Source organism: Cucurbita pepo, chromosome 1, assembly GCF_057944985.1.
Source record: "Cucurbita pepo subsp. pepo isolate OVF chromosome 1, ASM5794498v1, whole genome shotgun sequence".
Lineage (NCBI taxonomy): Eukaryota > Viridiplantae > Streptophyta > Magnoliopsida > Cucurbitales > Cucurbitaceae > Cucurbita > Cucurbita pepo.
Genome location: NC_141798.1, coordinates 3,872,647 through 3,896,146, shown reverse-complemented (window position 1 = coordinate 3,896,146; position 23,500 = coordinate 3,872,647). Strand labels below are relative to the sequence as shown.

The following is a 23,500-nucleotide window of genomic DNA, read 5'->3' as shown; positions in this document are numbered from 1 at the left end:
TGGGTAAAAAAAAAGTGTATTTTTCTGTATACATCTTAGCGACAAAACAATTATATATAATATTAAGATTGCTGACTATTGTTACCATTTATTCGGAAGGATGTTGTAATTATCTTTTTCTTAAGCTACGTCACTTTATATCAATAATGTTATTTAAGTTGGCCAATTGATATTGTGTATGCTTTAGTATTTAAATAAATCGATTTACGTTTAATTAGTGGACAATTACTAGAGCACGGGAGAATTCAGAGTACTGATTTCAACAAGAACAGCCGGACGGACTACTATATTTAGTCTAGTGACTACTAGAGTCGAGTTAAGTCAAAAGGTATGGTATAGTAGCCTTTTCGAGCGAGCCTCTGGAATTTCCTATAAACTCTCATGATGTGGTAAAGGGAGGATATTAGGAGAAACAGTGAGTAGAGATTCCCCTATAGAGAGTCGGATGAGGGAAGATCTTTACGTCTAGTTCGGAGGGTAGGGATATCCCGATCCTACTATCATTATGCCTTTACAAAATTATTGATGTTATGTTATCGTGTGATTTCATATGCTCACCCTGGAATGGATTTAAAATTTTGACTAAATAGGTAGAAAATTACAAAATATTTTTATTTATTTAAATTTGTATAAAAAATTTATAAATTAAAAGAAGGTTAATATCTAAATTAATAAAATGAGAGGAAATAGTATTCTGTTATGATTCATATTTTGGTCGTAGATTTTTTCCATCTTAATATATATATTTTTATATAATTTTTTTGATAAAATATTTAATTTGATTCAAATAAAAACAAGTTAGAAGATTGAACGCTATAACTTAAATAAACGGTCGAGACAATTTGATTATGAATGAGATAAATAAAAATCTTAATTTGATAATGAACGTGATTTAAAATCGAATCAAATTAGAAGATGAATATAAGTTCCTTCGACCAAAAAAAAAAAAAAGATAATAATAATAATACTAAACAACGATTTCTCACTTTATTTGGTGAGGATCGATTGAAGCTTCCGTCTCAAAAGTTAAATCGATATCTTTTTGAAAAAAAAAATATTAGCATTTGCATAATTAAATATGGATAATGAAATATAAATAATAATATTCAAACGCTAATAATTAATTTAATTATAAAAAAGTTATAATAGATAATGTTTAACTCGAATTATTTCAATTTTAATAATATCTGACCCACCTAAGTTTATTCGTTTAAAATTGGATGAAACCTTTGTTACTTCAAACGATATCATACAAAAAATATCATTCTATTTTCCTTTTACAAGAAAAATCATCTTAAATTTCATTGGAAACAATTATTTTCCAACTCACATAAAGATTGATTATCGCAATATTATTGTAAAGTATTTATATGACTTTCGCAGGCGTCAAAATCCAGTTTGAATGGAGAGGAGGATGCTTCTTCGAAACGGGACTTGAGCAAATCGAACTAGCTGAATTCATTACGGTAAGGGTTTTAGCATTTACGAAACAATAATTCTGTGGCAAAAATGGCGGCAACTTCATTAGAATGAAATGGCGGATGAAGATGATATCTAACTGTCGATGCAGAAGCTAATAAGTACCGAAATAAGCAGCTAAGCTCCGGATTACGACGACTTCCTCCAAATCTGGGAAAACAAATTGCCTACCGCTAACTTGCTTGAGATACCTGAAATTTTGGTAAGGTCACTACAGCTTCCTTCGATTTGATGTCATATATACGTGCGTGTTTATGTATGACTGTGTATATATTATGCATTTAGACTCGAAGGCTATAGGAGAATTTTTCCTTTTTCCTTTTTTTGGTTATTCTCTTAGATGTGGAGAGGGCTGATGTAGATAGAGAGTTTGAGTTTCTCATGGGGTCGAGTAACATTTGCTAAACAGCTAAAACTAGTGATTACATGTACGAAGTTGAACTGTAGTTTTCGGCCAAAGGTACAATAAACGAATCTCATACATGGTGAAATTCAAATTAAGATTATGGGATACCTAGTTAGCTGTAAGCTTTTCGTGGTGTAATTTTGAAACACGTGTTTGTGTTAAGGACTTAACTGCTACTCTATGGATTGGGTATCTGGAATATTCATATTGTGAATGGAGGAGGGAATTGTAATGGTAGGAGTTAGGATTATGAATTTTAGATTTTCCTTTTGTTATTGTGAATTTTAGATTTTCCTCTGTTATTAATCTTCGGTGTTTGACGCCATTATAAATTTTAGATGGTATTGCAGTAGGCAATTCTCGTTGAAATGACATTCTTATCTTTTTGTTCTCCTGAGAAGTTTTTAGTCAGTGTGCTGAGCTCGTTAGTTAAAAGGAAAGTCTAATTCAACATGTGAATGGGTCAAAATTACTCTGATACGTCGACTTAAGTAGCATTTGTAATAGTGAAACATCTTCTCAATTGCTAGTCCCTTACAACATTTGGCCTGACTACCGTTTTAGTCTTTATGTTGGATTTAAATTAAAAGGTACAATTGTTGTACACAGTACCTCCCATACGACACTGATCCCCCCCACTCCCTCCAACAAAAGGGGGGAAAAAGGAAGAAGAAGAAGGAGAAGAAGAAAGAAGAAAGAAGAAAAAGGAAAACAATAGAGAGGAACAGTAGGAAAAGCTAGAGAATGTGAATGATTTAGCTTATTTTCTTTGCTTATCTTTGTATTATGAAACTTACCATGTTTATCTGTGATCCATCTTCTCCATGCTCTCACTCCCTTCAAATGGCTTTTGCATGTATCGTGGAACTATCGCTCATTTCATATAAAAAAGAGGAAAGAAAATTGTCCTATGAGATTATCTGTAACACTTAACCACCAGAGATTAATTCAGTGTTTAAAGAGGCAAACTTCAATTGTAATGTCTATAAATTCATGGGTTCAATCGCAATAGCCAAATTAGTTAGGACATAATACTCTACAAGTTTCCTAATCCTAAATCTTACAGGGTCAAGTAGTTATTCTGTGAGATTAGTTGAGGTATGGGCCAATGGTGGATGATTACCCCCTAAAAAAGATCACTCCCTTACATTTTCTTCTACAAATGGTCATTTGTATATAGTAAATTATCTAAACTTTGCACTTCTCATTTCTCTCTTTCAAGTATCTCTTTGAAAGACATGTCCTTGTGTTTTTTTTTTTCGTCTTTTGACCTCGTACGTATCATGGCCAACCAAAGCTCCTTTTTTTAACACTTTTGTCTTGTGGGGATCTCTCTCTCGGGCTACAGTTTTCACTTTATCAATATAATCATCTATTTAATATTAGAAAAAAGGTCAAGATTCTTTCAAATCCATTTTATGGATATCGTTTATCGATTAATTTGAACTGTCTTCTTATTTTTTAGGTCAGAAGGTATTTTTATAGTTGACAGTCCCTCAGTGGAGGAAGGTTGATTTTCAAAGATGCCATCTCTTCAGTTGTTGCATTTAACCAAACATCGTGACAATATTCTTGCTTCAAGGAGGTATCTCTGGTGTCACTGCGTCTCTGTCTTGTGAATCTCTTTTGCAACTAAGTTGATTTCATTATTTTGATTCTTCGATAGGTTCTGTTCTCTTATGCTCTCATGTATGGTATTTGCCTGTTCTCTAGCTACAGAAGAAAGAAGATTTATTTGTTTGGAATTTGTTTCTTAAACTGTCTGCAATTTTATTTTATTGAAAGTGTTTGTTCAACTGTATGCCTAAAAGTTCCACTATTTCAACTGAAAAGCATAGATATGAAGATCTAAATTTCAAATTATCATTTGATTTACGACCCTGCATGTGGAGGTGAATGTGAACTATATGAATGGGAATATACTTTGTCGATACCAGGAAATTTTTGGTGTCAATAACATCGAATGCTTGCTGGAATTTCTGTAGTATGCCTTTTAATTTCCGCAGTAATCAAAATTTAATATGTTGACGAAGTTTAAGGCAGTCTATGTATTTGCTTCTCCGTATTGGGATTATTTAATAATCTAGTTGCAAACTGTGCAAGCTTACATTACCCTTTAGGTTAGAAATTTTTATGATCTTGTTATATGTCTTTTGATGTTTGGACTCTTTAATCAAGATCCACTTCTCTTCTCATGATGTATCTATCATTTTATATGCACCAAAACATCTCGTTACTTATTATGGAATTTGTTTCACTTGCCCTTTTCTATTAGCCATAGTTACTATTTGAACTTCGGAATTTGAAGTGTCATTTCTTCTTGATAGGAAAACTTTGCTATTTGCCACTGGCGTTGTTGTTGTTGGTGGGACTGCTGTATATTTGCAATCGCGGTGCCGTAAAAAAAAGTCTTCCTCTTTTGACCATTACAATGGGCTTGATAGTAACGAAGAGAGGTCTATAAATTTGGCAGCCGAAGGTAGTAAGATAAAGAAAAGCACACAGAAGAGCGATGGGCTGAGGTCACTTCATGCACTTGCCGCTATTCTATTGTCTAAGATGGACAAAAAGGGTGCTGGGGATCTTTTATCTTTACTGGGTATAGTGGTAAGCGCAAGTTATATATATTCACATGTGATGTGATCACAATTGTCAATCTTTCTTCTTCGATTTCTTTTATTTCTTTGGTAAATTCTTCTTAAAGTTACTGATAGCAAACTTATGTAACCTGTATTCTGATAAACCATTGAGTGCAAACTAAATATTTCATCTCTTTTTTCTCACTCTTTCACTTACATGTAAAAAAAGATGAAGTCAGATACCTTTCAGTGAAATCAATGTTTTAGGTTGCATTACGTTGAGCAAATATGGCTTGGATCATGATGGTGGGTTCACTGCTAATCCTGTGAGAATGAGATCATATTAATCCTGGATGTTGGTTATTCTTTGTCGAAAATTTTGTGCCAACCATTTAACTTAGAGGTCGGCGATAGGAGAAATACAAGCTTTTGGAATCATGGTTCAGTTGATAACAGACCTCTTAAATCCATTTCCTCCAAACTTTAATAAATCTCTATTGAAAAGGAGGGGAGAGTAGTCAATTTGTTTGATACATAGACACGGCATAGAGGTCGGCGATAGGAGAAATACAAGCTTTTGGAATCATGGTTCAGTTGGAACACCTTTGTAGCTGTTGAATGGCTTCTGGTACTGGTGGATATCCTTGAAGAGAAGATCTAGCCTCTGGGAGAAAGGAACAAAAGGAATTTTACGAGAGTAACCTCAAATGTAGTAGGACCAAGGCTTGGTTTGGGGAGTAAGGGGGAGGGGAGATCTTTTGCTCAGCCAGTTATTATTACTTGGTTACTGAGAGGGCGAACTTGGGTGAAAAGGGAAGAAAGGGGCTCTTTATAGTCGACTATTGATTGGGTATATACCAATATGATTACTAAGTTGTTTTTCCATGATGGTTGGTATGCCATCTTGAAGGCATTAAGAAGAGTCACAAATTAAGGTTATATGTTTCAAGGTATTAAGAGATCATAGGTAGGGATTCTGTGTTCAGGTTTAGTAGTGAATAGTGATGACTTTGAGTTCAATTTTCCACTTGTTCATGGGCACAAAAAGGTTTCTAATGAGGCCTTTTGTTCTATTCTTCAAGAACTTAATTCACCCTTAAAGAAGCCGTCAGATGAGTCTTCTCCCCCTCTCGTCAACACAAGATGAGAAGAAATTTTTTCTTCTTTTCTAAAGGATTGTGGCAATGAAACCTATGAGATTATTTCTTGAGGTTGGGCTTTTGGCCTTTGGCTCGTTGGAGTGCATTTGTCTTTGGCTGGGCTGAAGTGGTTGTCGTTGTTTGTTTTGCTTATCGGTTTTCAGTTATTGGGTGAAGTTGCTTCTACTTATGGTTTTCTTTGGAGTTGAGTTTGGCATTGATAGAGCTTTTGGTTGTTTGTTTTATTCTTTGGCTTTGTGGTATTCATGCTTTTTGCCTTGGTCAATCCTGCTTTTCTTTCCTTTCTGATGTGATGTTTCAAGCTAGTTTGTATGGTTTCTGTTTGAAGCTTCAGTGGTTTGAGGAGCTTCTCAATAAAGTTTCTGCTTGGTTTGAAAGTTCTCTAAAGAATATTTGGTGTTTTTATCTTCCAGTTTTGCAGTGTTTGTTGTCTATTGGCTGTTCTTAGGTTCCTTTATTTTGTTTGGTTTCTTTTCAGGCTCTCTTAATCCTTTTCTTTTTGGTTTTCCTTAGGGAAATATGCTTTTTGTTTCTTCCCTTTGGGAGTTCGTATCTTTGAAATTTTTTTCTTACTTTCATATATCAATGAAAAGTTTGTCTTTTGTTGATAAAAGAAAAGTAGATGGAATTATAAGATTCATGGGTAATTGAAGGGAACCCCTCGATATGAGAGATGAATTAAGATTACTTTCTTTGTCAGTATGGAAAGAAGAGTAAACAAGTGGAAATAAATGTGGTGAATGTACATAGAATTCCAGAAAAACCATAAGTCCCCGTTTTCTTACCACACACACACACACACACACACACACAAAAAGAAAAGAAAAAGAAAGAAATAATATATTTCTTTGTGATGATTGATCTGTATAATATCTGTTGGAAACACTCCTTTTGGTGGTTTTATGTGTTCATGCTTGTATTTACCATCTATGCAGGTATTACGAACTGCTCTGAGCAATAGATTAGCAAAAGTACAAGGATTTCTTTTCCGTGCAGCATTTCTTCGACGTGTTCCGTTGTTTCTACGTTTGATTTCAGAGAATCTGTTTTTATGTTTCCTTCTCTCAACTCTTCACTCTACTTCGAAATACGTGACTGGGATCTTAAGTCTGCATTTCAGGAAGATATTAACACGACTCATTCACACTCACTATTTTGAGGTACTTTTGGATACAGTTTGTTGATATTGATCAAATTATTACTCTTTGTATTAACTTCCGTAGATTTATTATACTGTTCTGCATATTTTTTTAATGTCATTCTACATTAGTATATTTTTTTGTAGCTTTTGATGAAGGGGGATTTTTTTTTTTACTTCCTCAGCTTTTTTAAGTAAAAGAAGACTCAAAGAAGGGATCGGATGTTTGGTGGTTTAATCTTCACATGAGCAAAAGAGATCATAAAAACACTCTCCAAATAGTCTATTAGGAAAAGTTTATAATTAAAAACTCTTTGGGGTTGGAATTCTACCAAGTGGAAAATGCATAATAATCTCAAATGCCTATCTCATACAGCAATAGGATAAGGACAAACCAATTTGAACTTTTTCCATATCTTGCAAATATTTTTTTTCCCATTTGATAAGGACAGGCCAATTTGAACTGGTTGGAGCCGAAGATGAAAGAATATGGGGAAGTAGGCATGGTGCCCTGGGATTCCTTGGTGAGGAGGTGTAGAGTAGTGCAAACAGACAACTGTGTGAGAATCGAGGATAATTCAAGAGGGAGTGACGCTGGTGACTTTGGAGAAATGGAGATTGAAGATCTTTGTCATTTCTATTGAGGAACTAATTATAAAGTAGCTGAACCAGATAAAGTAATTGCAAGCTAATTATAAACCCGAAAAAAATGAACTACTTGACAGCTGAGGATGCAAACATAGTCCCATGTTGGGTGAAACCAGTTGCAAATCCAGGCCGGCTTTGTCCGAAAATGGAAAATATAACATAATGGTAGGTTCATGGTCTTAACATTGACAAACAGCCAGCAAAAAAATAGTAGTAAACTAATGGCACCTAAGTCATGACTACTAATAGGAATAGAACGACGTCTTATCCTAGCTAATGCTACATTCGAAGAAACTACACTATTTCTTATTGTGATATTGATTTTGCTTCACAAGTATCGACTATTATATACAAAAATTGAAGAGTTAATAGTAACTAGAAACCCAATTCATGATCTCTAATTTGAACCCCATAAATTAGTTTAAGTCAACAATTAACTACAAAAGAGAGTAAACAAAAATCTAGATAAATAATTAATTCCAAAATTCCAATAACCTGCTATGTATATTATGAAAAGTATCACCCATTAACGTTCCTTTAGTAGGAGCATATGCTAATTACTCGTGAAATAAAAATGTCGGTTAATTTATACATACAAAAATAAAGATAATTAATCAATTCCTAAATTCCAATAAATTACCGGAAGTATCACCCATTAACGTTCCTTTAGTAGGAAAATATGCTAATTGGTTGTGAGAAAAACATGTCAGTTAATATATACATTTTTAGCTCTATCATATTGGGCGGGCATTATGAGCAATATTAATTACTGCCTTGCTATCACAATAAAGCTTCATTAGATTACCTTTGCCAACTTCAGTTCATGTAATATGATAAAAACCTTACAAAATTCACAAGTCCTTTAGGCTAGAGTTCTAAATTCTGCTTTAGCATTTGATCTAACCTCAACTAACTGTTTCTCATTCCATTTTTTAGATAGGAAAATTTCATTGATACAAATGAAATTACTAAAGGGGGCCAATGGAGATGCAAAAAGGACTGATTGTTCTCATATTATCTGGGGTTGTAATACTAGGAATGTTGTTTTCAATACCTGCCAATTTCACGTGATGAAATCCTATAAGATCTAGATTCCAATCAGCCGTCTATTATGGTTCTGAGCTAATTACCAACTCTTCTTCTTTTCTTTTGTATTTCAGAATATGTCATACTACAAAATATCTCATGTTGATGGTCGAGTGACCAATCCTGAACAGCGTATTGCAAGTGATATACCTAGGTTTTGCTCAGAATTGAGTGAGCTTGTACAGGATGATTTAATAGCAGTTGTTGATGGTCTGCTTTATACATGGCGCCTTTGTTCTTATGCCAGCCCAAAATATGTCCTATGGATTTTGGTAATCTCTCCAGTTGAATTTTCTTGTTTCAATGTTGGTTGGTAATGCCTTTCATTTGACATGTGAGATTGTAGATATTTTCTAGATTTTAGTTTAAAAATTTGAACTTAAGAAGTTAAGCTGAAAGAGATGCTACTTTACAGGGCTATGTAGCAGCATCTGGAACTTTGATTCGAAAATTTTCTCCTCCTTTTGGGAAACTAATGTCTAAAGAACAACAGTTTGAAGGAGAGTATCGACAACTTCAATCTCGTTTAAGAACCCATTCTGAAAGCATAGCCTTTTATGGTGGAGAAAGAAGAGAAGAATTTCATATTCTGCATAAGTTTAATACTCTCGTTGAGCACTTGAAAATTGTTCTTCATCAACAATGGTGGTTTGGCATGATTCAGGACTTCCTAGTAAAGTATTTTGGTGCCACTTTTGCTGTTATTTTGATTATTGAGCCTTTCTTTTCTGGTAATCTCAGACCAGACTCTTCAACTTTAGGGCGAGCAGAGATGTTGAGCAACCTTAGATACCATACTAGTGTTATAATCTCATTATTTCAGTCTCTTGGAACTCTATCTATTAGTTCAAGACGTCTCAATCGTCTCAGGTATTATTTAGCAATATATTGTTTTGTTAGATACTGTACTTCTGTTCTTAGTTGATGAAGTATTTGTTTGCCTAAATATGAAACAGCCTTTGGATAGCATGGTGGTGGATGTATGGATGAAAGAAATCTTTGTTATTAGGAGCAAGTTAATCCACATCTCAAGTTATTTATTTGGTTTCATTCTCTTTCGTCTTCTTTATTGCAGTGGTTATGCTAAACGGATTCATGAGCTGATGATTGTATCCAGAGAGTTGAGCATTGAATCTTCTCAGCCAGCAACTGAGAGTATGAATTTCTTCAGTGAAGCAGATTATATCCAGTTTTCTGGAGTTAAGGTATGATGAATTAGCTGAGATTAATTCCAAATATAGGTACCGCTCATTCCATCTTAAAATTGAATTTGCTACCAGGTTGTCACTCCCAGTGGTAACGTCTTGGTGGATGACCTGACTCTTAAGGTTGAACCAGGATCTAACCTACTAATTACAGGTACTCTTTCCAACCAATAGTCATCTTGCTTAGTGTTGATTATTTATCAATTTAATATGCATTGTCTGCCTCCTCGCCTCTTTAAATTATAGTTTCAGTGGCTCGTTCCTTTGTTTTAGGAGAAGGCAGAATCTTCTGCAACTTTCTCTTTTGGAGGAAAAAGAAGAATAATCCTTTCAGTACTCATTGCTTTGTTCATCTGAGTGCTTTACTTCTATTCTAATAGCTTATATTCTCAGTGAGCAGATATTTGTTTAACATTAATTTTTAATAGCTATGGATGCTTTATCGCTACTATGTTCCTAAAATAAACCAGATGCCAAACATTTTCTGACACTCTGCTGCTGATGTTGTTTGAAATATTGAAACTTGTTATTTTGTGCTGAAGGTCCAAATGGCAGTGGAAAGAGCTCACTTTTTCGAGTTCTAGGTGGTCTTTGGCCTCTGATTTCTGGACATATTGTTAAACCTGGGGTTGGCTCTGATCTTAATAAGGAAATCTTCTACGTTCCTCAGAGACCATATACTGCTGTTGGCACCCTGAGGGACCAGTTAATTTACCCATTAACTGCAGATCAAGAAGTTGAACCACTCACGCATGCTGGAATGACAGAATTATTAAAAAATGTTAGTTCTTTTTTTTTTTGGGTTGTTTTGAAAATAAAATGTTAGCTTCTTTTTATGGTATTTCTTTTGTATTTTTAATCTTTGACTTTAGTGATCACCACACTACTTTTGGCATTGAATGCTGGAATTCTGTTGCTTACTGTAAAGGTCGACCTTGAATATTTGCTGGACCGTTACCCTCCTGAAAAAGAGGTAAACTGGGGTGAGGAACTATCTCTTGGAGAGCAGCAAAGGTTGGGAATGGCCAGATTATTTTATCATAAGCCTAAGTTTGCAATTCTTGATGAATGCACAAGTGCTGTCACAACTGATATGGAAGAACGGTTTTGCTCTAAAGTTAGAGATATGGGAACATCATGCATAACAATCTCGCACCGCCCAGCCTTAGTTGCATTCCATGATGTGGTACTATCCTTGGATGGTGAAGGAGGTTGGAGTGTTCATTATAAACGGTTAGATTTCAGCAGATAGCACTGTCAACTATTTGTTTAATGTGAAAAACACAGATATTTATTCATTTACTTCCTAGATAATCCAGGCAGGAGGTTCCACAAGGAGGGATCAATTCCATGAGACCCAAGACAGACCGTCAAAGTGATGCAGTTGTAGTCCAGCAAGCATTTTCCAGTCTTCAGAAGGTTGAAAAGTTGTCAGAACTGTATTCCATTGGTTCATATTGTCTTCTCCAGATAATATTGCTGTATTGGAAGAACTCACGATTCTTCCTTTTCTTTTTGGTTGTTGTTTAGGCATCTAGTTTCTCTAAGTCAGATGCAGGATTATACAATCCAAGGTTGATATCAACCTCCCCTCCTGCAGATAGTATTGCTACTTTTCCTATCGTTCCTGAACTTCAAGGAACTCCTAGAATATTGCCCCTGAGAATAGCTGCAATGATCAAAATACTGGTTAGTCTCTCATAATGTTGAACTTACGGAACTGCCATTTATATAGGCTGCCAACTGACCAACTAGTAACTATACGGAACTGCCATTTATATAGGCTGCCAACTGACCAACTAGTAACTATACTAAACCTGAAATTAACTAACAAGTGTACTCAGATGTCTATCAAAACAGTAAATCAACAAGCTCACTACGTAAAACTACTTGGACTACTATATATATATATATAAATATTGGATTAGTTCAATGCTCACTGCATCAAGAATATATTAAAAAATGTAAACTTAAATGAAATAGATTTAAAAAGGACGGAAGGAAAAAACAGACTAGATACCATTAAGAGCAGAATAGGCTCAAGTTTTTCCGTTCTAAATGAGAGATTAAAGGCCGTTAAATATTCTTTCTTGTCATTTATGAGCATTACTCATCATTGATCTACTTTTACTACAGGTGCCCACATTATTTGATAAACAGGGAGCACAGCTGCTGGCAGTTGGTTTTCTTGTTTTATCTAGAACATGGATATCAGATCGCATTGCCTCCTTGAATGGTAAATTTTTGTGTCATTGCTGAAACATGGGTTATTTTATAAAATTTTCCATTTCATTGGAGGAGAATCAATTTCCACAGGAACCACTGTAAAGTACGTTTTGGAGCAGGATAAGGCATCCTTTATTCGGTTGATTGGAGTTAGTGTCCTACAAAGTGCAGCTAATGCAATTATTGCTCCTTCTCTAAGGTAATTTCTTAGATTACGCAATAAAATCTTAGTCTTGTAATGAAATTCTTCGAAGAAAGATCTTCATCTCTTTTATCTGCTAATTTTCTTTATAGAGATAGCCATAACACAGACTGAAAGCCATCAGATGTTCTTATTTGTTTGGCATCGCGGAATGCTCTTTCAATTTTCTTTTATCCAATGTTTATTACCTTTCCATGTAAAATATTTACATGCTAAGGTGGCATACCTATATACTTAGTTTGTGTTACACTTTGTGGATATCCTTTATATTTTCGTGTATGATGTGTATGTGTGATGTTTTCCTTATTGGTAGATGGTCATTCTTCAACCTTGTACACACTTATTTTGTTCTCAAAATTCAATTTGGTACTAGAGCAGGGAGAGAACTTTGACCTTTAGAAACCCAGCCGTCATTGTCATAATCTTCGGGACCCAAGGATCACCCTGAAATGACAACTCTACTTTCTATGGTATCTTCGCTTCCATGTGACCACCTGACCAGTTCATCTCATCTTTTACATTCATATTTTATTTCTTATAGGAAAAAAAGAATTGCAAATGGTAGTTTCTCTTCTATTGCAAGAAAAAGAGCTATTAGATTGACGGGTGCACTTCCTTCCCAGTCTGTTCTTCATGTTCTTGAATTAGCCTGTAATCTATTATCTGTTGGCAAACTTTATGGAGATTCTAATTGTTGTGTCACATCCTTTGAGTCTTATCATATCTTCAACATCGTGACTCAGGGAAGGAAATTGGGAGCTAGGATGCTTGAATGGTCTTTACTACTTCAACAAAAGTTCTTTTATTTATAAAAATAACTCAAGGTTTTAGTAGTATTGATTCTCTTTCTGTTCATGCTTTGGCGGGTCATTCAAGTTTTCTCTATCTTAAACATTTTCTTCCAAATTTGGTAAAAGATGTTGATTTCTCTCCAGTTAACTGTGAAAGTTGCATTTTGCGAAAAACCATGAATCCAAATATTTACTAAAACCATGCATAGCCTCCAAACCATTTTACTTAATTCATAGGTATGTTTGGGGTCCTTCTAACATTTTGACTCATAGTGGTTTGTTACTTTTCTTGATGATCACACACGTCTATCTTGGGATTACTTGATGACAAATAAATCTGAGGCAAAAGATCTTTTCAAACATTTTTATGATATGATTAGAACTCCAAACTAATATCAGCATTTTACACTAATTAGAATCTAATATTTCAATGCATATCGGAGTAATTTTTTAAAAGATAAAAATATTGACATTAGTCTACTTGTCGAGATACTCAACAAAATGCAATTGCTGAATGGAAAAATAGGCATTTACTTGAGGTGGCGGACGCATAATGTTTTCTATTCTTTTTCCTAAGCTAAAGCTTACAGGGGAAGGTGTACTCACAACTACCTATTTGACAAATCGGATGACTAGTAAAGTTTTGAATTTTAGAACACCCCTTGAATGTCTTAAAGCTGTTTTTCCAACTTTTTTTTTTGTGTGTTGTGCGTATATATTATCATTTATATTTATAAGATTTTTTCTTATTGGTAGATGACCTTTCTTCTATACAAGAAAATCAAGTATTTAATTCTTATAGAGAACAAATACAATCATTTTATTTTTCTTCCGAAAATTCAACTTTTAACTCTAAATAAAATACTTGACCAAGTAGTCCATACGGTCAAGCGAGTTTGTTGGCGAGTGAGCGAGTTTGCTAACAATAACAACAATTGTCATTTGTAGATTCCCGTCCCTTAAGGGACACCAAATAAACGTTTTTAGATTCTATGATTAGGATATTTACATGATTACACACTACTATTATTGATATTATATTACTTTTAAAGTTGGTGGGTATTTGTTTATCATGTCCAAACCTGTTGTTTACAGCCTACCACGGCTCATTTTAAGGGCTTTGTGAAGCTCTTTTTCCAATTTTTTGAACATATTCTATCGTTGCCGAACTTTGTTGTATCTTTTTTACCTACAAAATGACAACTCTTATATGTTTTACTTTCCTTTCATTAAATTTCGTTTCTAGTTTCTTATCTAAAGAAAAATGTCTCAGTTTTATATTTTTAATTCAAATTTAGACACTGATATACTGTTAAATAACAGGCACTTCACCGCAAGGCTAGCCCTTGGTTGGAGGATTCGGATGACGAAGCATTTGCTGAAAAACTATATGAAGAACAATGCATTTTACAAGGTACATGGGTTATTAGGGGTTTTTCCACCCAGAACAAATTCTCTAGTTGTGAAAAAGTGTTAATTCAATCAAGAAGCATGACAAAGGTGTGTTCAGAGTTTCAAAGTGTGGAATACATCAAAAATTCTTTTTTCAAAGCGTATCCCTCATATATTGAGAATCCCTAGCCTCTAATAGAAATCTCCCTTGTGGATTTTGAGATTTGCAAGCCTTCAAGTGTCAGAAGAGGGAAGAATTGTCATATTCCAGCCCGTCCTTTGTATTTTTCGTAAAAGGGGCATTTCTTCTTGCCATCCTTGCTTGGAGGAAAATTCTTTAATTATGAATCAGTTGAAGAAAGATGTACAAGACTTTTAACACTCTCCAATCAAAATGCTGCCTTGCCACCTTTCCCTTCACTTATCTTACCTCTCATAAACCATTTTGTCTTCACTCTTTTGGATTCAGTTATAGGTTTAACAGGAGTTATTCACTCTGGGGTTGACTCTGAGGTAAGTTTGAGTAGTGTGGAATCAACGATTCAACCAATGGAGTTCAATATGGAGGTTGATGTTCTTGAAAATTCTTTTTCTAGAAGTTTTGACTTATTATTTTGGGATTGTGACATGAAGGCTACTATTCCATATTCACCTCAGCCAAATTTTCTCCTTGGATAGAGCTTGTGGTCTTGAGAATCGTGAAAGTCCTCCTTTGGTTCAAGAAGGAAACCGCATCATGGTTTAGCTTTACAAAGTTTTGTTTTGTTTTCTTGCAATGGGTTAATAGTTCTTGCGAAGCTGAAGAATTTTTCGAGATTTTATGATGGGTTTTAAAAGGTTATTTTCGTTGGTTGGTGGCCATTTCTTGGTTTTCTTTAGAAGATTTAAAGTAGCTATTGGCTTTTATTGTTTGGTGGTGGCTTTATTCATAGTTTCATGATTCATTTGCAAGATCTCTAAGTCTTTTAGGCGAAGTATTTGAAAAAGTTTTTGGTTCTTTAATTATTTATTTCTTTTCATGGCTAATCTTTATTTGGTTGTATTTATCTTTTGTTTTTTTTTTTCTTCTTTTTCACTCCCTTTGGAGTTTGTACTTTCGAACATTTACTCCTAGAAGTTGTTTATGGTTAAAATAATAATAATAATAAAGCAATGTCAAAGAGCTTGTTTCAGTTGCTGCACATTAATGTTTTAGTTAGGCTACTAAAAGTTTGACCCCGTGAATTCTATTGCGTCTTGTAGGTCTTTTATATGTCAAGTAAAAGCATTGATGCAGATCAGAGGTTAACCAATGATCTCGAGAAGTTGACAACTGACCTGTCTGGGCTAGTAACTGGGATGGTGAAGCCATCTGTTGATATTCTATGGTATGTGAAGTTGAGAAGTCCTTTGGTAAAAATGTCAACAATTTAAAGATGGGTGGGAATGTGATGGTTTTTTTTTCTTCCGTAAAATATTTTCCTTGAAAGTGTGAAGTCTATCTCAATGTGTTTGTATTGTCAAGCTGAACAAGGTCCTTCACAGATAGTAGCTTGGTTGTCACAATCCATTTTTATTGAGCTTTTAATATATATATATATATATATATATATATATATATATATATATATATATATATATATATATATATATATATTATTGTTTCCACGAGTGTTTAAACTAGCTTTAAGGACCTACTCACAAGATAATCACCTAACCCTACAACATATAGATGTAAGAAGCTCTTAGGATTGTAATATTTGGATTAGGGGTTGAATATGAATGAAAGAATTCAGATAAGGAATACAAGCTTCTTCCTTAATACAAATCAGTACAACCTTTGCATAAGAACCTTGGAAATTGTTATCTACCATTTCCTCTTTTTGTTTCTTAGCCTCCAGACCTTGCCATTTTTGAGGCTATGAAGGAATTTGAAACTATTATTCTCCACAATATTCTTGTATTGAGTACTATTAGGATCAGAGAAACACTCAATTTTTATTCCATATTTGTCAAGTTGCTACCAACACCAGAATGAGTAGGCTAAAATGAGTGACGGTCACTTTTCCTCCCAAATATCATGGAGTTTGCCGTTAACTTCAAATGATTTTGAGGAATTTTCTAGATAAAAAGGGTGTCTCGCAGTGCTTCCTGTACACAAAAACATTACTATATATATTTTTAGCTTTCCATGGCAATATACTTTGGGTTAGTAGACTTTTGTCTTTTATAGTCTGGAAGCCAGTCTTCTTTCACCACATATGAACATCACGAAAGATTGAGACCATTGTAGGCAATTTTTCCATTGAGGGTATGTCTGATGATAGTGAGTATCATCCCAGCAACCACACTTATGTGATTACAGCTGCTTAATGCCTAAGCATCGTTGACCAAAATTTCTCTCATACTATGAAGTTTGATACTGGAATAGTAAGAAACATGATGTTCATATAATGGAAAAAATTACACATGTACTGCCGAATCAAATAGTAACGATAAAGGTTAGGCTGAGGTTGTCGAGGCCTATTTTAATCTTTCAACAGTAAGGTTCTTAGTAAATAATAAGCTGTGTTATTTTCTTCCTTGTTGTGTAAATTAATTTTTTTTCTGTTTCTGCTGCCATGTTTCAAGGTTCACTTGGAGAATGAAGATGTTGACAGGTAGGAGAGGAGTCGCCATTTTGTATGCTTATATGTTGCTGGGCCTTGGTTTTCTAAGGATGGCTGCTCCTGATTTTGGTGAACTAACTAGTCAAGAACAGAAACTTGAGGGAACCTTTAGGTAACTAATTTATTTATTTATTTATTTATTTTAATTTGCAATGTATGCTGCACGTTGAGGATGACTCACAAGATCATGAATAAATCAGGTTTATGCATGAAAGACTCCGTACTCATGCGGAGTCTATTGCTTTCTTTGGCGGTGGTTCTCGAGAAAAAGCCGTAAGTTTTCTGAACTCTTCATCCTGTTGTTTAAATGTTAGAAGCTATTTTATTGAAGGCAATGAAATTACAAAAAGAAGCTGAGGGAGTTCCTAGAACACTTTCTGGTTAGCTTATATGGGGTGATGGAGTTGCAAGGGGAAAATGAAAATATGGGCTATTTTGGAAATCTATTTTGAGAACTGGTTTTTGTTTTTATTATCATAACTCATTTGAATATAGTTTTCTTCTGTTTTCAAATAATAATTATGATTGAATGACTTTTAAAAACAAAAGTTATTGTGCATATTGAGACCATTATTCACACATTTATAGTTTTGAAAGAAATAGCAATTTCTATATTCTAAAAAGCAGGTCCTTTGTGAGAACGTTCAAGAAGAATACAAGAAATAATAATTTTGAGAATAATTATTGAAACATGGCTTTCTTTTTAAATTTTTTCCTCTAAAAATAAATTCCTAATGCTGCCATTTTTGTTTACATTTATAGCAAGGCTTACCAAAATTTTAAATCAGAAAAACTGGAATGTTCGATGTTCCACAAGTTTTCCTGACTTTGTTGTGCTGCTTGGGAGAAAAAATTCTATTATATTAGTTTGTTGTCCTGAGTAAATGATCACCTTCGAAAGCAAAAACGAAATTGCAAGGAGGATTTAGAAATTATGATGGCCTGTTATATTTCTTAAAACTGTAAAATGCATTCACTAGGTTTGAATGGAACCAAAAACAATGGCATTTTTTAGGCTACCAGTGCCTAAGAACTTGGGAGCATAGAAGTAGGACGTGACAGTCAAGCATCATAGATTGGAAACCATATTTGTTACAGAGTTTATAGACAGAAACCATATTTGTTACAGAGTTTATAGACAGAAAGATGAATGCAAACCAACTTGTCATGTGAGCAATACAAGGAAATTATTTGGCTATGTTAGAAAGGGAAAGAGCTCCAACATCTTTGAAAACCAAAAGACATGAAATTTTTGCACCGTGTTCTGTTGAACCTACAACATATACTTTAATTCTTTTGGTTTAAAGCGGGTTTTCCTCATTTTTCTTTGTTATGCAAGAATATTGGGATAAAAATGTAGCTAATATGTTACTAACTTCAGGCACTGTTTCTGTTTTGTCTTTATTTTGTTTTACGTTTTGGTCTTTTCATCGGTAAGTTGACTCGGTATATATGTTTATTCTATATATATTTGTGCATGCTCATCTTGTATGCTCTTGCTATCGAACCATTCACAACTAAATGTATCAGTAGGATCCTTTCTGACTTTCTCTATTATTTTGTGATGCATTCCTTAATAGAATGAGTTCTTACATCGAGGGATCATAAATTCTACTCTAATCACAATGAATCTCAGTCAGCAATAAAATTTGTTTTTCGTGTTAATGAGCAGATGATTGAGTCAAGATTTAAGAAGCTTGTGGACCATTCATTGTTGAATTTAAAGAAGAAATGGCTCTTCGGTATTCTAGATGATTTTATCACGAAGCAATTGCCTCACAATGTGACTTGGGGTTTGAGCTTGTTATATGCTCTGGATCATCAAGGTGACCGAGCCATGACTTCCACTCAAGGTAGCTGACTGTCACCTAGAATTTAATTGTAGGAATAAAAACACTTCTTTTCTCTCACCATAAAATTTCTCAGGTGAGCTGGCACATGCACTACGATTTTTGGCATCTGTTGTATCACAAAGCTTTTTAGCTTTTGGCGACATTCTTCAATTACACAGAAAGTTTTTTGAGCTCTCTGGTGGTATCAATCGAATATCTGAGCTCGAAGAGCTCCTAGATGCTGCACATTCTGGTAAAATTTTCTTACTTCATCTTCAGTTAGATTGCCAATGTTTTGATATTCTGATTTCAGTTATGTTATTTATGCCAAGAATGTTTTTATGTTAAATGCCATATAATGCCCTTCGGTGGCAAGTTTTGTGATAAAGTAACTGGTGACCAATTGAAAGATTTTAAAGTAAGCAATTGAAGTAATTTTTGTTGGATAAGGTAAATATTGTTCCATTCATCGTATTTATGTTTTTTCGCTCCTTGTGACTAGTGTCTGTGATCCATTTTGGTTTATGCAGTTAAACAGTAGGAAATTTAATTCATTTTGAGTGTTTACATTCTAACAAGTTTCTACATTCAAATGATAGATCTTTTCAAGATAAGCCTCTTCATTTTGATTCTTTTTGGAATTTCGTAAAGAAATTGGCTTCTTGGTGGGCCTCTTTTACCTTTCAAATCCATTTGTGACTACAGACCTTTGATGATTATAAGTAATTGGAAGGCTCTTATCATGTTAGTTTGTTTTGGGAGGGGTTTCCCTATACTCCAGGCGTAGGCCCTCTCCCTTTTGTTGATATGAATATATTCACTGTTTTTTTTTTTCTATAAAAAAACATTCTAATAAATTTCAGAAAAATATGAGACACAAGTAAATCATGAGTGCTCATGTCTAAAGTGGACAATATCATACTGTTTTTAAGATGCAAGTCCCTTGTCCCTAACATTTAAATAAGTTTTATAAAAATTGAGTGAGCTAGTTGATAGTTAATTAAACCACTTAACTAATTCTAGGTGTATGTTAATGATAGCTATCTTATCATCAGTAATTAAGTTGCTCTCCTCACATGAAAAACGTTAGCAATGAAAGAATTTTATTTGCCTACATATCATTCTTTCTTTGGAAATTAGGCTTTGGAGCTAATTCTTATGCGAGCTTCCAACAATTTATCAGCTTCTCTGCAACCAGCCTCCTCTTTCATGTTCAGATCACAACAACCTATTTCTTATCATATACGTTGCAAAACTGACCTATATTCGAGAATTCAAGGATATCACATTGTTCTTACTATAACTAATCTATTGTGATAAAAAATTTGTGAACGCCAATTCTTTAACTAATCTTTTGTAAATTTAACAAGGGTTTACGTACTGATTTCGTCATCCAAATTTTTTATATTTTGGCCACATGCTACATTTTAGTAATCATTGAGAACAGTCTGGCGGAATATGAATTTCTGTGTAGTTCGTAGTACTCTTAGTAATTAAAAACTGGGCATTGCTACTTCCACCAGTGAAAACTTAATTCTGTTCTTGTATTTATTACTGGAAAAATTGCAGTTACTCGAGGATCAACGACCAATAAGAGGGACTTTCACTCCGAAGATGTTATTTCATTCTCCAAGGTGGATATCATTACCCCAGCACAGAAGATGTTAGCCAAGAAGCTGACCTGTGACATTGTACCGGAGAAAAGCCTGCTGGTTACTGGTTGGTAAAGTTTTTTTTCCCCCTTTTTGGTCTTGTTCTTAATCTGTTATTTTTGTCTCACAATCTTCCCAAATTTTTAAGGTCCAAATGGGAGTGGAAAAAGCTCAGTTTTCAGAGTTCTTAGAGGTCTTTGGCCAATTGCAAGTGGGAAACTCACTAAACCATCACAAAATATCAAGGAAGATCAATGGGGTTCGGGTATTTTTTATGTTCCTCAGCGCCCCTATACGTGCCTTGGAACACTGAGGGATCAAATAATATATCCACTATCTCGTGCGGAAGCAAAAATGAAGGCATCAAAATTGTATGCTGAAGGTAAATTTCTTGCACATTTTCACTCTGCTTTTTAAAGAGTTCAAGTTCTATAGTATTAGTTTATTGTGCATTAGTATCTCATATTTGAATACTATAGTAGACTCATCTACTAAGAGTGAAATACTTTGCTTGGGTAACTGTTTATATTGAACTTATGCGAGGCTTGTGTCAAGACACTTCTTAGATGTCTCAGATGCTTGGACATTTGAATAAAGTTTCAAATTTTAAAAAATTCAGTGGATTTAAGGGAGAGATATAAGGACTATTTATGATGGTACATGTACTAATTGGTCTTTTTCTGAAGAATTTTAGCGCATTTAGTCATCATGAAGATGTAAGAGAGCTAGACTCACTATTAAGTAATTATCACTCGAAAGTGTGGACAGTTTGAAAGGACGAGAGTATAAGTTTTAAGGATACGGGGAAGCCTATATATATTTGTTTCATATATCAATGAAATACTAGTTTATCTCTTAAAAAAAGGATAAGGAGAAGGTGCAAGACATTTGGGATGTAATTAAGTTTGTTGTCTGTAATGGAGGCCTTTACCCAAAAGTTATGTTATAAATTTTTCTATTTATGCCAAATACAGAGCCTCTAAAGAGCAGACAAGATTATATACATGTATAAGGTACAAATATGGTGACAGGTCATGTTTTATAAAGTAGGTCACATGGTTGTTAGTATATAAGTTTGTTAAATATATTTACTTTCAATTTTCTTAGTAAATATTTATTTCAAGAAACTAATCACATTCCTAATGGTGCAATTAGCAATATGTTCGAGAAGAATAAATCCAAAATTAAATCAACAATTTTCTAATGATTCAGTAAATATAAGGAAAAGAATTTAAAATCAAATAGTTTAAGGCACTCGTATGCTTCAAAAGATTAGGTTTGATACTTCTACTCTCAAGATTTATTACTCATCACCTATGTTTCGTTATGTTGATCAACTTTTTAGGATAAAAATAAGTGAAATATTGAATAAAAAACCAGGCATATGGGTTTAAGTTCCAAAACATGTGTTCACAAGTGCATGTGTAAGCATAAGACATGTACTTAATGTGCTTATGACTGTTCAAAAAACTATTTCAGGAAATTAATTTCATTGAGTGATGGCTCTAAAATGGGTGCGGATGAACTGAAGTTCGTAGTTTGGAAAATATTTGCAAAGAGTGCCAAAAAAATCACTGGAAAAGAGTTGAATTTTAATGTTCAGAAATATGCCATTTCTATTTAATTATGACCCCCTTTGGGCTCAAGAAGTAGTTGACAATCTTATGTATTGCCGATTCCATTCAATCTTAATCATCTGTCATTCAGGTGGAACGTCTGTGGATAATCTGGATGTGCATTTGGGAACTATATTACAGCATGTTCGGTTAAATTATCTTTTGGAAAGGGAGGAAGGTGGTTGGGATGCAAAATTGAATTGGGAAGACATTCTTTCCCTTGGGGAGCAGCAGAGGTTGGGAATGGTGAGCGGCTCTTAATTTATTTCATCTGTGAGCTTAACTATCTTGTAAGAACTTGCATACGGATCTCTTAATTAAATTTATATTATGTTTCAATTAAAGGCACGCTTGTTTTTCCACAATCCAAAGTTTGGCATCCTTGATGAGTGCACCAAGTACGTTGGCCAACTTTAATTTCTCCCTAATCAAGTCTGCATATGTTTTACGTTACATAATCATAACTAATTACGTCTATGTTTATCCAGTGCTACTAGTGTAGATGTTGAAGAGCACCTATACAAGGTTGCAAAGAGCTTGGGCATAACAGTGGTTACTTCATCACAGGTTAGTGCTCTTCCATGACAAATATACCACGAACAGAAATACTAAAATATCTCTATTCAGTTCAGCACTTAAATATAATGTTCTACTCAAGTTCGTTTCCTTTTGCGATGTTCAAGGCTGACCATTGCTCTCAGGAGTGGTATTTTGAGAGTTCCTCTTACTGTTTCCTTCTCGTATTTTTTTCCAGAGACCTGCTCTAATACCATTCCACTCATTAGAGCTACGACTCATTGATGGAGAAGGTAACTGGGAGCTTCGTTCAATTGAGCAGTAAGGTATGCAGTAGTAGTCCAACTGAATTTACTTGGATTATTTCATCATGACAGCCTCTTTGTGGAGTACCATTATGAGGAGAAAAAAAATGGCTCTCTTCTGTATAGATATTTATATTGGACTAAGAGGGTCCTCTATAAATAATATCATACAAATGGTGTATCATATGTAGCTCAGGAGATGAAAAGGGAAGAAGCCATTTATTTATATCTTGCACTGAACTGTTATGATAGCAGGTAATAAGATCTGAGCACGCAAGCAGGTCATAGGTCTTTAGGATAGGGAAATTATTTGTACAGGATTTTTCATTTAATTCAATTAGCTTGTAAGATCGGATGGATTATCATATTTTTATGATCCCCACTGAATAAAACGGGAAGTGATCAATATTTCAAGTGTTTTCAATGATTATTGAATAATTCTTGTGGCCCCTAGATAGGAGTTTTTCGGCCAAGAACAACTTCTATATCCCTCATGTCGTAATGTTTTGCACAAATGACTTGTGAGGAGGGCTCTAGCGCAGTTGGAGATCGTGTTAACTTCGGGTTTTTCTTTGAAGTATGCAATGCAGCAATAACCCGGAGTTGCCAGAATTTTTTG

At 34.3% G+C, this 23,500-nt stretch overlaps 1 protein-coding gene across 2 annotated transcripts; it reads left to right on the top strand.

The window, feature by feature from the left end:
• The first annotated feature begins 1,250 nt into the window (after positions 1–1,250).
• LOC111800638 (ABC transporter D family member 1) lies at positions 1,251–23,289 on the top strand. Of its 2 annotated transcripts, none has more exons than XM_087122959.1 (27): positions 1,251–1,466; positions 1,571–1,681; positions 3,356–3,470; positions 4,213–4,492; positions 6,560–6,784; positions 8,571–8,768; positions 8,912–9,366; positions 9,572–9,701; positions 9,777–9,855; positions 10,244–10,482; positions 10,630–10,934; positions 11,021–11,120; positions 11,232–11,390; positions 11,838–11,937; positions 12,018–12,126; positions 14,244–14,334; positions 15,555–15,679; positions 16,923–17,072; positions 17,161–17,233; positions 18,633–18,813; positions 18,887–19,045; positions 20,362–20,511; positions 20,593–20,826; positions 22,152–22,306; positions 22,406–22,458; positions 22,549–22,627; positions 22,815–23,289. In XM_087122959.1, exons 3-27 carry the CDS (start codon positions 3,409–3,411, stop codon positions 22,899–22,901), a joined length of 3,978 nt encoding a protein of 1,325 aa, XP_086979085.1. In that variant the 5' UTR covers positions 1,251–1,466; positions 1,571–1,681; positions 3,356–3,408; the 3' UTR covers positions 22,902–23,289. The 2 variants fall into 2 exon arrangements, with proteins under 2 accessions (XP_086979085.1, XP_023540196.2); XM_023684428.2 differs by having other exon boundaries at positions 3,351–3,470.
• Positions 23,290–23,500: the final 211 nt, after the last annotated feature.